Source organism: Rhinopithecus bieti, unplaced genomic scaffold, assembly GCF_001698545.2.
Source record: "Rhinopithecus bieti isolate Rb0 unplaced genomic scaffold, ASM169854v2 scaffold_22548, whole genome shotgun sequence".
NCBI classification, from domain to species: domain Eukaryota; kingdom Metazoa; phylum Chordata; class Mammalia; order Primates; family Cercopithecidae; genus Rhinopithecus; species Rhinopithecus bieti.
Window position 1 is genome coordinate 1,539,983 of NW_016810469.1, and position 13,157 is coordinate 1,553,139.

The 13,157-nt window shown below is 41.7% G+C and overlaps 1 protein-coding gene across 2 annotated transcripts in view; it reads left to right on the forward strand.

Annotated features, from left to right (window-relative positions):
- Nucleotides 1-13,157, forward strand: part of GRIK3 (glutamate ionotropic receptor kainate type subunit 3) — a 238,062-nt gene that overhangs the window by 140,498 nt on the left and 84,407 nt on the right. For both annotated transcript variants that reach the window (XM_017892128.1, XM_017892129.1), the window contains exon 2: nt 6,393-6,569. In XM_017892128.1, coding sequence (XP_017747617.1) covers nt 6,393-6,569 — 177 coding nt within the window. The remainder of the gene's footprint in view (nt 1-6,392; nt 6,570-13,157) is intronic.

A 13,157-nucleotide genomic window follows, 5' to 3' on the forward strand; every position in this document is an offset into this window, starting at 1 on the left:
ACTGCTCTGGATAGAACTTCCAGTACAATGTTTAATAGAAGTGGTGAAAGTGGACATCCTAGCCTTGTCACTCATCTTAGAGGAAAAGCTTTCAGTCTCTTACCATTGAGTATGACATTTGCTGTGGGCTATTCATAAATGGCTTTTATTATGTTGAGATAGTTCCCTTTTGTTCCTAGTTGTTGAGTGTCTTTTATCATGAAAAGTTGTTGAATTTTGTCAAATGCTGCTTCTGCATTGATTCAGATGATCACATGTCTTTCTTTTCCTTTATTCTGTTAATATGATGTATTATATTGATCAGTTGTTATGTTTTGAACCATCCTTGCATTCCAGGAATAAATTTTTCATCTGTTCATTTACTTTTATTTTATGTGCACCTGTATAGTTAAAGTAGGTTTATTGTAGACAACATATAGTTGGATCTTGTTTTTTGATCCATTTTGACAATCTCTTTTACTTGATGCATTTAGACCTTTGATGTTTAAAATGAGAATTGATATAATTGGATTAATATCCACCTTATTCATCAGTGTTTCCTATTTGTAGCCCTTGTTCTTTGTTTCTATTTTTGTCTTCCTGCCCTTTTCTGCCTTTCGCAATTTTAAAAGTATATTTTATCATTTCATTTCCTCTCCTCACTTAGCATGTCAATTGTACTGTTTTTCAGTACTTTCCCTAGAATTTGCAGTATACATATGCAACTAATCCAAGTCCACTCTCAAATAATGTTATACTGCTTCACAGATAGTGTCTTTTATAATAACAAAATAATTCTAATTCCTCCCTCTCATCCTTATATCATTGCTGTCGTTCATTTTGCTCATAAAAAAGCATACATAAGTGAATATATATGAATACAGTGTTGCTATTATTATTGTGAACAAACTATTGTCTGTTAAATCAATTAAGAATAAGAAAAATACATTTTTTAAAATTTTACCTTCACTTATTCTTTCTTCAGTGTTTTTCTTGTATGTAGATTGTAGTTTCTGACCTATATTATTTTCCTTCTCTCTAAAGAACATATTTTAATAATTCTTGCAAGGCAGATCTACTGGCAACAAATTTCACTAATTTTTGTTCGTCAGAGAAAGTCTTTATTTATCTCTGCTTTTGAAAGATAATTTCTCAGGATGCAGAATTATAGGTTGGTTTTTATTTTCTCTCAATACTTTATATATTTCACTTCACTCTCTTCTTGCTTGCCTGGTTTCTGAAGAGAAGTCAGGTATAATTCTTATCTTTTTCCCTCCATAGATAAGACATATTTTTCTTCTGGCTTCTGTCAGGATTTATTCTGGATCTTCGATTTTCTATTGTTTGAAAATGATATGCCTCAGTGTCATTTTGGGGACATATTTCCTGCTTGGTGCTTGGTGTTCTCTAAGGATGCTAGATCTGCGGTTTGGTGTCTGACATTAATTTGGGTAAAGTCATTACTGTTTTCAAATATCTCTCCTGATCATTTCTCTCTCCCTTCTCCTTCTTGCATTTCCATTAGGCATTTTTACAGCCACAGTTTTTGGATATTCTGTTTTCTTCTTCCAGTCTTTCTGCTCTTTGCTTTTCAGTTTTGGAGGTTTCTATTGAGATATCCTCAAGCTCAGAGACCCGCTTCTCAGCTGTGTTCAGTCTACTTATAAGCCCGTCAAAGGCACTCTTCATTTCGTTGCAGTGTTTTGTTTTGTTTTGTATTTTATCTCTAACATTTATTTTTTTTCTTAGAATTCCCATCTCTTTGCATATCTGTTCTCGCATGCTGTCCACTTTATCCATTAGAGCCCTTAGCATATTAATCATAGTTGTTTTGAATTTCTGGTCTGATAATTCCAAAATCCCTGCCATATCTGAGTCTGGTTCTGATGCTTGCTTTGTCTCTTCAAAGTATGGTTTTTATGCCTTTTAGTATGCCCTGTAATTTTTTCTTGATAGCTGGACATGATGTACTGGGTGAAAAGAACTGCTGAAAATAAGGCCTTTAGTGATGTAGTGGTAAGGGGTGGGGAGGGGGGAGCATTCTATAGTGCTATGATTTTTTTTTTTTTGTTTTTTTTTTTGGACGGGACTCTCGGCTCTAGTCGGCTTCAGGCTGCGCAGTGCCAGTGCCCACGATTCTCAGCTCACACTGCAAGCTCCGCCTCCCGGGTTCTATGCCCGATTTCTCCTGCCTCAGCTGTCCCGAGTAGCTGGGACTACAGGCCGGCCGCGCCACCTCGCGCTGGCTATTTTTTTATTTTTTTAGTGAGACCGGGTTCCCCCCCCCCCAGCCCACCCCCGTATTAGCCGAGTGATGGTGCTCGGATCTCACTGACCTCCGTGATCCGCCCGTCGATCCGCGCCTCCCAAAGTGCTGGGATTACAGGCTTGAGCCACCGCGCCCAGCCTATAGTGCTATGATTACATCTCAGTCTTTTGGTGAGCCCCTGGGCTGTGAACTTCACAGGTGCTTCTCCCCACCTACCCCGCAATACACACGTAGATGGGATAGGATGGCTAGGGTGGGCTGGAGTTGAGTGTTTCCCTTCCACCTGGTCAATTAGTCTCTCATGAAACCCCAGCAGGTTAGACTCTGGCTAACTAGTTTCCCCTGAGGACAAACCTTGTTAAAAAGAACAGAATGCTCTGGCATATTTTGAAATGATTCCTTTTCCCCTTTCACTGCCAGAAGTACATGAGGATTTTTGTCCAATATTCACTTAAGAACGTGGTAGAACTTTAGGAGTAAAACTCACAAAAGCGTGGGGGCCCAGTGAAGGCTTCCCCTGAGGTTTTTGTCTCTGGGACTTATCCACACTGAGCCTCCAGCAACTCGTCAATTACACTTTCGGTTTTCCTACCTGCACACCGATTCCCATGGAGGTTTCTGCTCCAATAAGTTGTAATTCTCTCTATTTACCTATCTTTCCAATTCTGGGGGCAGTGTTTCGCCCTGTGACCTCACTTCTCTTACAGATCTGAGAAGAGTTGTTGATTTTTCAGTTTGTTCAGCTTTCACTGATTGTTAGGACAGAGTGGCAACTTTCAAGCTTCTTACATGCCAGACCAGAGACTGGAAACCACTACTTTTTAGAATTTTCGGAACAATTGAAATAATCCAAATATCCATCAACTGGTGAATGAATAAATAAAATGTGGTACATCTATACAAAGTAATATTATTGAGGAATAAAGTACTGATACATTATACTAATATGGATGAACCGCAAAAGCACACTAAATGCAAGAAGCCAGATGCAAAAGACCACCTGTTGCATGATTCCATTTATGTGAAATGTTCAGAAAAGACAAAAAGTAAATTAGTGGTTGCCTGGGAGTGGGGATGAAAACTTTAACTGACTGTAAATGGGCACGAAGATTCTTATTGGGTGACGGGAAGGTTTTAAAACAGGATTGTGCTTATGGTCATAGAACTCAGTAAATTGACTAAAAATCATTGTACACTTTAAAACAGGTGAATCTTGTAGAATGTAATAACACCTCAACCAAATCAATTGTTAAAATAATAAAATTTTACTGGAAAAAATATAGAAAGGCATTAAGAACAAAACAAGAAATGTCTTCTATTCTTATGTTAAAGACATAAGTTCTTCCTCTTCTAAAGGAAATTGTACTGCACCTCCGCCTTCATTGTTCACTTAAAATATACCTTGGATATTTCCTGTGTCATTAAATTTTTGTGATTATATGTAAGTGCATAGACAATAGTTCACTATTTCTCTGGTTGGACGTCCCTAGATCTCCTTCCCCATACATGATCCATATGCCCACTGTTGTTGTTGGAGTCCATTTCTAGATATCAAAGTCCCAAGTCAAAGGAGTGGACATTTTTAGGGCTTTTGGTAAATTTCTAATGTCCATCTCGACAGGCTGGGTATACATTGCCCCCTCCACCCATAGTTAAGCAGGTGTCTCTTTCTAAACAACTATTCCCGCACCAAAGCTGGAGCCATGGTTTATTTTGTGTCTTTACCAACTGGATGAGCAAAAAATGGAATCTCATTGTTGGTTTAAATTGAGTTCATTTTAATTATTAGGGAAGTTGCACACTTCTTCATACATTAATAGCTCCTTTGTATTATTTTCTTTTCTTTTGTTAAATGTTCATACTTTTTCTTTGCACATCTTTCTATGGGAGTATTTGTCCTTTTGTAGAATTTAAGTGCTTTTATAAAATAAGAGCATTAATCTTTATGCTCCCACATATGTTACAAATATTTAATTCAAGTTTGTGTTTGTAATTTAATTTTGTTTTGGTTTTAATGGGTAGAAGTTTTATGTTATTTTTGTGGATCTCTCAATCTTTCTTTTATGGTTTCTGATGTTTTTCAAAAGTTTAGAAAGGCCTCCTCTACCCAATATTGTATAATATTCACCTATATTTTCTTTTTTGGTACCTTTATAGTATTTTATCTGCTCCTCCTCTTACCCATTTGCCATTAATCTTTAATTTATCTGGAATTTATTTTATGTATAGATTAAGATTGAATTATAACTTAAGTTTCTTCCAAATAATTGAATAATTGTCACAGCACAGTTAATGAATAATTCATTTACTTACTGATTGGAAATAGCCATCTTTCTCATGTTTTAAATACTTATCTCTACTTGAGTCTCTTTATGGGAGCTTTTATCCTGTTCCTTTGATCTATCTGTGTTTCCATATGCTATTACAACATGAATTTAATTATTTGGCTTAATGATATATTTTAAAATCTGGCAGTGCGAGTCACCTCTCATTCTTTTTAAAACATGTTTTGGTCATTAGTTCATGTTTAGTCTTTCAGATACATTTTAGAGTCATTTTATCAGGAAAAGAAAATCCTTTCATGATTCTGATTGGAATTAAACTGAAAATTAATTTGGAAAATTGACACCTCTACACGTGAACGTTACTATTCGGAAACATACCATGCCTCTTCATTTAAGGCTATGTTTATATCTCTCATGAAAGTGTTTTTTTTTTTTTTTTAATTTGTTTTGGTCATTTTTTAGTTTTTTTTCTTTTCTTTTTATTTTGTAAAGATAAGGTGTCACTATGTTGCCCAAGCTGGTCTTGAACTCCTGGCTTCAATCATCGTCTTCCTACCTCGGCCTCCGGAAGTGTTAGGATCACAAGCATAAGCCACTGCTCCCAGTCTGTTTTTGTTATGTTTTAAAACTGGAATTGCAACCCAGCGTGGTGGGTCACGCCTATAATCCCAGCACTTTGGGAGGGAGGCCAAAGCAGGTGGTTCACCTGAGGTCAAGAGTTCCAGACCAGCCTGGCCAACATGGTGAAACCCCATCTCTACTAAAAATACAAAAATTAGCCGGGCATAGTGGCGTGTGCCTGTAGTCCCAGCAACTTGAGAAACTGAGGTTGGAGAATCGCTTGAACCCAGGAAGTGGAGGCTGCAGTGAGCAGAGATTGCGCCATTGCACTCCAGCCTGAGCAACAAGAGTGAAACTCCATCTCAAATAAATAGAACAGGAATTGCACACTTCTTATTTGGTTTATTATTAGTTATTCAATGTTTTTGCTGATATTGTAAAAGGAATTCATTTGCTATTAAGTTTTTTTACTGATTGTCACTGATATGAAGAAACACTTCTAATTTGTGCTAAATGGTCATTTAACTTAACTCTCCTGCCAGCTCTTTCTTGTTTTCACGTTTAGGGATTATTTTAAGGATTTTTATATCATTTGCAAATAAGAATTTATTTCTCTCCAAATGTTGTGCCTCTAAATTACTTTTCTTTCTTATTTCATTGGTTAATGGTGTGGTGCAAATCCTCCCCCATGCCTCTTATTTTTCTTTAATGAGAATGCCTCTAGTTTTCACCATTAGTATGATATTAAAGGCTGATTTAAGCTTAAAAGCTTCGAGGAAGTATCTCTTCTGGTGCTATTTTATTAAGCATTCTTAACAGCAATAGATATTGGATTTTATTCAATGCCATCTTGCATTTTGTGAGTTGGTTATGTTTTTTTCTTATTTGAACTATTGATGTGATAGAATGATATTCATAGGTTTCTTTATATTGAACCAGTCTTAGATTCCTAGAATAAAACTCTGCGTGATCATGGTATGTTATCCTGGTAATATCCTGGTAGATTCTGCTTGCCAGAATTCTATTGAGAATTTTCACAGCAATATTAATAAGTTGGTAATCTTATTTTGGCCCTGTCGGGCTTTGCTATCAGGAATTTGCTGGTTGAGTGAAATGACCGAGGAGGATTTTCTTATTTCTTGTGCTCCTGCACACTTTCTAGGTATGGCAGTTACCTAGGATATTATTGAACATTTCAGGGAGCAGGCAGCTTGTCTATAAAAGCTTCTGAGCCAGGTATGCTTGCTAGAGCCCCATCCCTCCTCCCAACCACACACAATTTTACCCATCTTTCACAGGAGGAATCTTTGAGTATGCGGACGGCCCCAACGCCCAGGTCATGAACGCCGAGGAACACGCCTTTCGATTTTCTGCCAACATCATCAACAGGAACAGGACTCTGCTGCCCAATACAACCTTGACCTATGACATACAGAGGATTCACTTCCATGACAGCTTCGAGGCAACCAAAAAGGGTGAGTGTGCAGCTCCTGCCTCTGTTCTCTTCCCGGCCTGGGAATAGGAAGCGCTGCATTTGCTGTCCAAGATCCTGGGAATGGGCCAGAGCTCCAGGTATGCTCAGAGCATTTTCCACCTGGTTTGGGCTTGGAGTCAGAGTGCCTGGACTTACATCCTAGCAACTCTGATATTAGTTGTGTGACCTTGGACAAAATGCACTGTGCCTCAGTTTTCTCATCTGCGAAATGGATGCATTTCTGTAAAGTACTTAGAATAGTAAGCACTGGCATGTAGGAAGTACCATATAGGACTTTACTCTTACTGCACTTGGCTGCTTTGCCCTCCACATACTGAGCTACCAGGTCAGGGACCCAATTTCTGTGTCCCACCCACATATTTATATTTTTTATATTTTATATTATATAAAATATAAATATATATATATTTTGACAGAGTCTCACTCTGTTGCCCAGGCTGGAGTACAGTGGTGTGATCTCCGCTCACTGCAACCTCTGCTTCCCAGGTTCAAGCAATTCTCCTCTCTCCGCCTCCTGAGTAGTTGGGACTACAGGCGCATGCCACCACACCCATCTAATTTTTGTATTTTCAGTGGAGATGGGGTTTCACCATGTTGGCCAAGCTGTTCTTGAACTCCTGACCTTAGGTGATCGACCCACCTCGGCCTCCCAAAGTGCTGGGATTACAGGCGTGAGCCACTGCTCCAGACCATTCTGACATTTTTGAAGCCACTCTGCTGCATCTCAGAGCTGATCTGCAGACAGACAAGAGGTCCCCCACCCTGGTTTAGCCTGGGTCATCCGAAGAATGATCCTTCACCCGTGACCCCTCTCTCTGCTGTTTTGCCCCCTCCCTGCCTGTGTCCTGCCACTCTTTTCTCAGCATGCCCTGCAGCCTACCCTGTGCAGTGAAGTGTCCATCTCCCTGCTGAGAGTCTGTGCTGACACCCTCTGCCTGGCCTTGTCCAGTTAGAAAACAACTGAACTCAACCAAAACTGCTCAATAAAAAGGTCAGGACAAAGAACAAACGCCTGGAATCAGAGTGCAGAGGCCCTCATGGGTACAGCCACCCACAAAAAACTAGACTGGGTTTTTTGTCTATGTTTTCTAAAAGTTACTCAAATAATACAATGACTCCCTAGCAGTACACCTGTGATTCAGCACAGGGACCTTCCCCATCCAGGCAGGGAACCCGGGGCAGAGTTTCTGAGCCTTCCCGGAGTTACTTCCTCCAGGAAATTATAGTCCCGCCCTATGTGAAACTGCCAAGTTGTTGGTGAGCAGGCCCAAGACAGAAACCCCCCAGCTCCTGAAAATCTAGCCCTGGGCTTCCAAGTGACCAAAGCCACAACCCCTCCACTCCCCGCCTCCCCGCAAGACAACATGACTTGCTTTCTTAAAATCTTGGATGGAACATCTCATGATCTTTCTCTAAATCATCATCAGAACCCATGAGGGCCTTTCCAGTCTAGCCCCAACCTGACCTTCCAGCCACATCCATGCCATTTGCTCCCTTAGGCCCTGGGTTCTGACCACACCTGCCCTCCTCAGGGTGCCATGCTTCCTCCCAGCTCTGGGCTTCCACACATGCTGCCCCCTCTGCTTGTAATTCCCTTTCTCCAGCCCACCCTCTCCTGCTCTTTGCCTGGCCAACTCATCCTTCTCTTCTCAAACTTCCAGTCCTCAGGGAGACCCTCCCCAAACCCCTAGACAAGGTCAGTTCTCCTTGCTTTTAATCCTCTCAACTTTTCTTTCATAAGCCTGATGTGTGTGTGAGAGAGAGAGGTCATGTGGTTATTGTACATTTCTTCCACTTGTCTGCAAGCCCCGGTGCCTTTTTACTGCTTCGCTATAGAACTTGGCATGAGCCTGACACACAGGAGGCACAAAATCAGTCCTGGTGGTTTGATCGAATACACAAATGAATGTGTGTCAAACCCACTTAACGAATATTGTTCCTTATGATCCCTGCAAGAAAAAAGGCCCTGCCCTTTATAGGTCATGCCCAAGGAAGCTAAGTCATAGGACCAATAACTGTAACAACCAGAAAATGAGAGAGAACTACAGAAGTGTTGTGGTACAAGCAGGAAGGCTCCCTGGAAGAGGAGAGGTTTGAATTGAGCTTTGAAGGATGATGGGAAGGAGTGAGGAGTGGGATAAGGCAGAAGGTAGAGTGGAAAATACAAGTTGTTTGAAGGAGCCAGTTTATGCACTTGAGAAGTCTGTTGCACCCACTGTGTGCCAGGTGCTGGGGATCCCAAAGTGGCTAAGACAGAGGTGCCTGGTTCCTGTGACCATGGAGCTTATAATCTAGTGGCTGAAGCAACAGGTGCTGTACTGGGAGTTGCAGGAGAGAGTCCAGGAAAGGGAGGGTGGAGCTTTAGCTTGGTCAAGGAGCATGAGTTTATAAGAAACAGACACCTACTCAAGCTAGATCGAGAAAAAAGGAACTGCCACCCAAATCAAGATATAGACCATGCGAGCCCTTCAGAAGACCCCATACCCCTCCCAGTCATTCCTCTCCCAAGGTCACCACCGTTCTGACTGCTGGTGTCCCACACTGGTTTTGCTGTTTTTGAACTTTACATAAATGAAATCATTCAGTGTCTACTCTTTTAAGCCTTGCTCTTTGCTCTGTCTCATATCCGTGAGATTGTCTACGTGGTTGAATATATTGGTCTTCATTGATGTACAATGTTCTGTTACATGATTATATCCATTTTTAAAAAATCCATTTCACTTTTGTTGCACTTATGAGTTGGTTCTGCATCTGCTTGTGATGCACATGTATATTCATTTTTGTTGGGTATGTACTTAGGAGTGGAAGTGTGGGGGTCACGGAATGTGCATATGTTTAGCCAAACAGTTTTCCAAAGCTGCTGCACAGTCTGCACTCCCCGCAGCTATGTTTGAGAGTGGTACTTGCCCTACATCTTCACTAACACTTGGTAAAGTCAGTTTTATTTTTAAATTTTGGCCATTCTGGTGGTTTCTGTAGTGAGTCTCATTATACATATGTAGTGAGTCTCTCTCTCTCTCTCTCTGTCTCTCTCTCTCTCTCTCTTTCTTTCTCTCTCTCTCTCTCTCTCTCTCTCAAAACTTTTTTGAGGTGGAATTTCACTCTTGTTGCCCAGGCTGGAGTGCAATGGTGCCACCTCAGCTCATTGCAACCTCTGCCTCTTGGGTTCAAGCAATTCTCCTGCCTCAGCCTCCCAAGTAGCTGGGATTACAGGCATCCACCACCACACCCGACTAATTTTTTGTATTTTCAGTAGAGATGGGGTTTCATCATGTTGGCCAGGCTGGTCTCAAACTCCTGACCTGTGATCCACCCGCCTCAGCCTGCCAAAGTGCTGGGATTGCAAGTATGAGCCACCACACCCGGCCTATATCCTTCTTTTTTTTTTTTTTTTTTTTTTTTTCTGTTTTAGACGGAGTCTGGCTCTATCGCCCAGGCTGGAGTGCAGTGGTGCAATCTCGGCTCACTGCAAGCTCCATCTCCCGGGTTCACGCCATTCTCCTGCCTCAGCCTCCCAAGTAGCTGGGACTACAGGTGCCCGCCACCATGCCGGGCTAATTTTTTGTATTTGTAGTAGAGGCGGGGTTTCACCACGTTAGCCAGGATGATATTGATCTCCTGACCTCGTGATCCACCTGCCTTGGCCTCCCAAAGTGCTGGTAATTACAAGCATGAGCCACCGTGACCGGCCCCTGTATTCTTGATTATATATTCTTATATCCTTTGTTGGAGAGATATCTCTATTGCATATATCCATTACATGTGGGCTTCCTTTTACATTCTCTTAACAGTTTCTTTTGAGGAGCAAAGTTCTTAATTTAAAGAAGTCCAGTTTATCAATATTTTCCATTATGGTTAATGTCTTTTGTGTTGTTTGAGAAGTCTTTGTCTATCCTAAGGTTATGAAGATATTCTCTCATTTTTTTTTTTCTTAGAAGTGCTGTTGTTTTATCTTTCATAGTGAGTTCTGTGATCTATCTCACATTGATTTTCTGTGTATGGTGGGAGGTAGGGGTTTGGGCTTATTTTTTTCTATACAATTCTGATGGGAGTAAAACCTTCCATTTCTTAGGAGATCTATTTGGCAGTATCTACTAAAGCTTATGCCTACGAGGATGTTTCTAGCCACTTTAATGATAATAACCAAAAGTTAGAAGTAAATTAAAAGTCCATCAATAGGAGAATGGATAGATTGGGATATAATTATACAGTGGAATTTTAATCAGCAATTAAGAAAAGAATAAACTTTCTCCACTCAACATCATAGATGAACCTCATAGATACAGCATTGAATGAAAGAAAAGAGGTTTCCTCCGGGGGAGGGAGTAGTGTGCAGTGAGTGGATATTGACTGGGAAGGAGCAAGAGAGACCTTTCTTAGGTGTTGGAAATGCTTTCTAGCTTGACTGAGATAGTGTAGCATACATGAAGTGCATGACGTATGAATGAAATTCTGTGTGAAAATTCGTAACAGTCCTGTGCTTACCATTAATGCACTTTACTATATTTTATATCTCAATAAAAAAATTAAGTGCCATCTTTCTGCAATCCTCAATGTCCCTGAGATGACATGCCTAAGACAGATGTCATCCCTCTGCTGTGACTGGCAACACCACTGTCACACCTTGGCACATTCCTGCTGTTGGATCACACTCCCCTTTGGGCACCCTCCGTCCCTCAGGGAGCCCCATGTTCCCGTGATCTTTATTTTTTCTTTTGATCTTTGGTTTTTTAAACTGCATTCTCTGGAGGCATCTTTAGGACTCTTCCAAGAAACTTGGGGCTTGGGGCAAATTCTAATTAATCCAACAATAATTCATTTTCCCTAGACAGAAGTCCTCCTCATTGCTTTCTTCCCCTCCAGCTGGATCCAGCCACCCCAGGCCCTGTGCAGGGAGGGGACGCAGAGGCACAAAGCCTGGCACCACCTTCCCTGCCAGCTCCGCTTGAATTAGTCCTTCCTTCCACGTGAGGCCCAGGGGGACTTTCCCTGTTAAAAGGGACTTTCACTTATTGTCTTTATCTTTCCATGTTTTGTGGAAAATTAAAAGATGAGTGACTTCCAGGCAGCGCCAGAAGCAGCAGCAGCGCAGAGAGTGTCTGTGTTTTCTTCCAAGGCTGACCGGAGTGGGCCTGGAATCGACCCAGGGCTCCCCAGGCTCCTCCGCCTTCACTTATTCTCTGGGCTGCTCAATTCCTTTTAAGACACAAATTGATTGGGATAATTTTTGCTATAACTACAATTGCCATGGAAAGGGAGTGGGGGGACGGTATTCAGGCTGTGGACTCCTACAATGACTGTGAACCACTGAGTTACTGTAAAATGACCAGAAAATGGATTCAAAATTGAAGCCACAAATAATGTAATTACTGCAGTGTGATCAGGGCTGCCAGAACAAGAGTTGGCTGCTGCCCTGGAAACATCTGGAGGAAAAGCTGCTGCTGCTGCTGCTGCTGCTGTTGCTGTAAGCTCTACCCTGGTCCCTGTGGGGCAGCAGTGTTCTTCCCACCTGGGAAGTCCTCAGAGGGTGGAAGGAACATGAAGGAGACAGGAAAGGGGAGGTGGAGAGAGGCCAAGGAAAAGCAAGAAGTGAAGGCCAGGACGGATGCTTCCTGCTATGCAAGAGTGAAGTCTAATCACTGCATCTCTTGCAGAATGAAACCCAGTGTGGTCGTCATCACCATGCCACCACCATTGACTCTACTATCAACACCAGTACACCAGCAACACAATTACTGTTTTCACCAGCAACAATGGTATCACCTCCACTCTTAATATCTGCACCACTAACACCACCCCTACTGTCATCACCTCCATCACTGCCATGACAGCAACATCTTCATCATCCCCAGTCTTGTCAGCAACAACATCTCTGCCACTATCCCACTGATACTGTCAGTACCACCAACGTTGTTATCACCTCCTCTCTCATCAATGTTGACATCCCGTCATCCCGTCATTATCACCATTACAGTGAAGGCACCTACGCCTTTATCATTGTCAGTCTCATCAACACTAACATCAACATCACCATCCCGCCATTACTATCACAACATCAACATGATTAATTTCACCCTCAGCAATGCTGTCACCATTATCATCATCGGCAGCCTTACAATATGGTCTTTACTATCACAATGATTTCAGTTGCCTTTGTCATAATCCTCACAATCTGTGTCAAAATAAAAGTCATTCTTTGAAGAACACTCTTGCAGTCCTCTGCATCATCAGACTTTCTGTTGGTCCACTGTCACTTGCCTTGGTCAAACAACATGCCCAGACCTTGGACATGACCTAAGAGTCCAGGCCGTGTAAGGGTAGCAGTGGCAGGGAAGCCTGGACCTGCCTGCTTCAAGGCATCAATCAATGAAAGAAATCTAAGAGGCAGATTCTTAGAGGTGCTGGTGGGAGGAAATGAGATATTCAAATCATTCAACCAAGTCTTCAAACTGAAGGTGTTCCGGGAAAAAGAATAGACAGAGAATATAGTGAGACAGAAACCAGAGACATCAGGGGACAGCTAGAAGGTTCAAAACAGAGGCAGGAGAGAGTATGAGGGAAACCTACA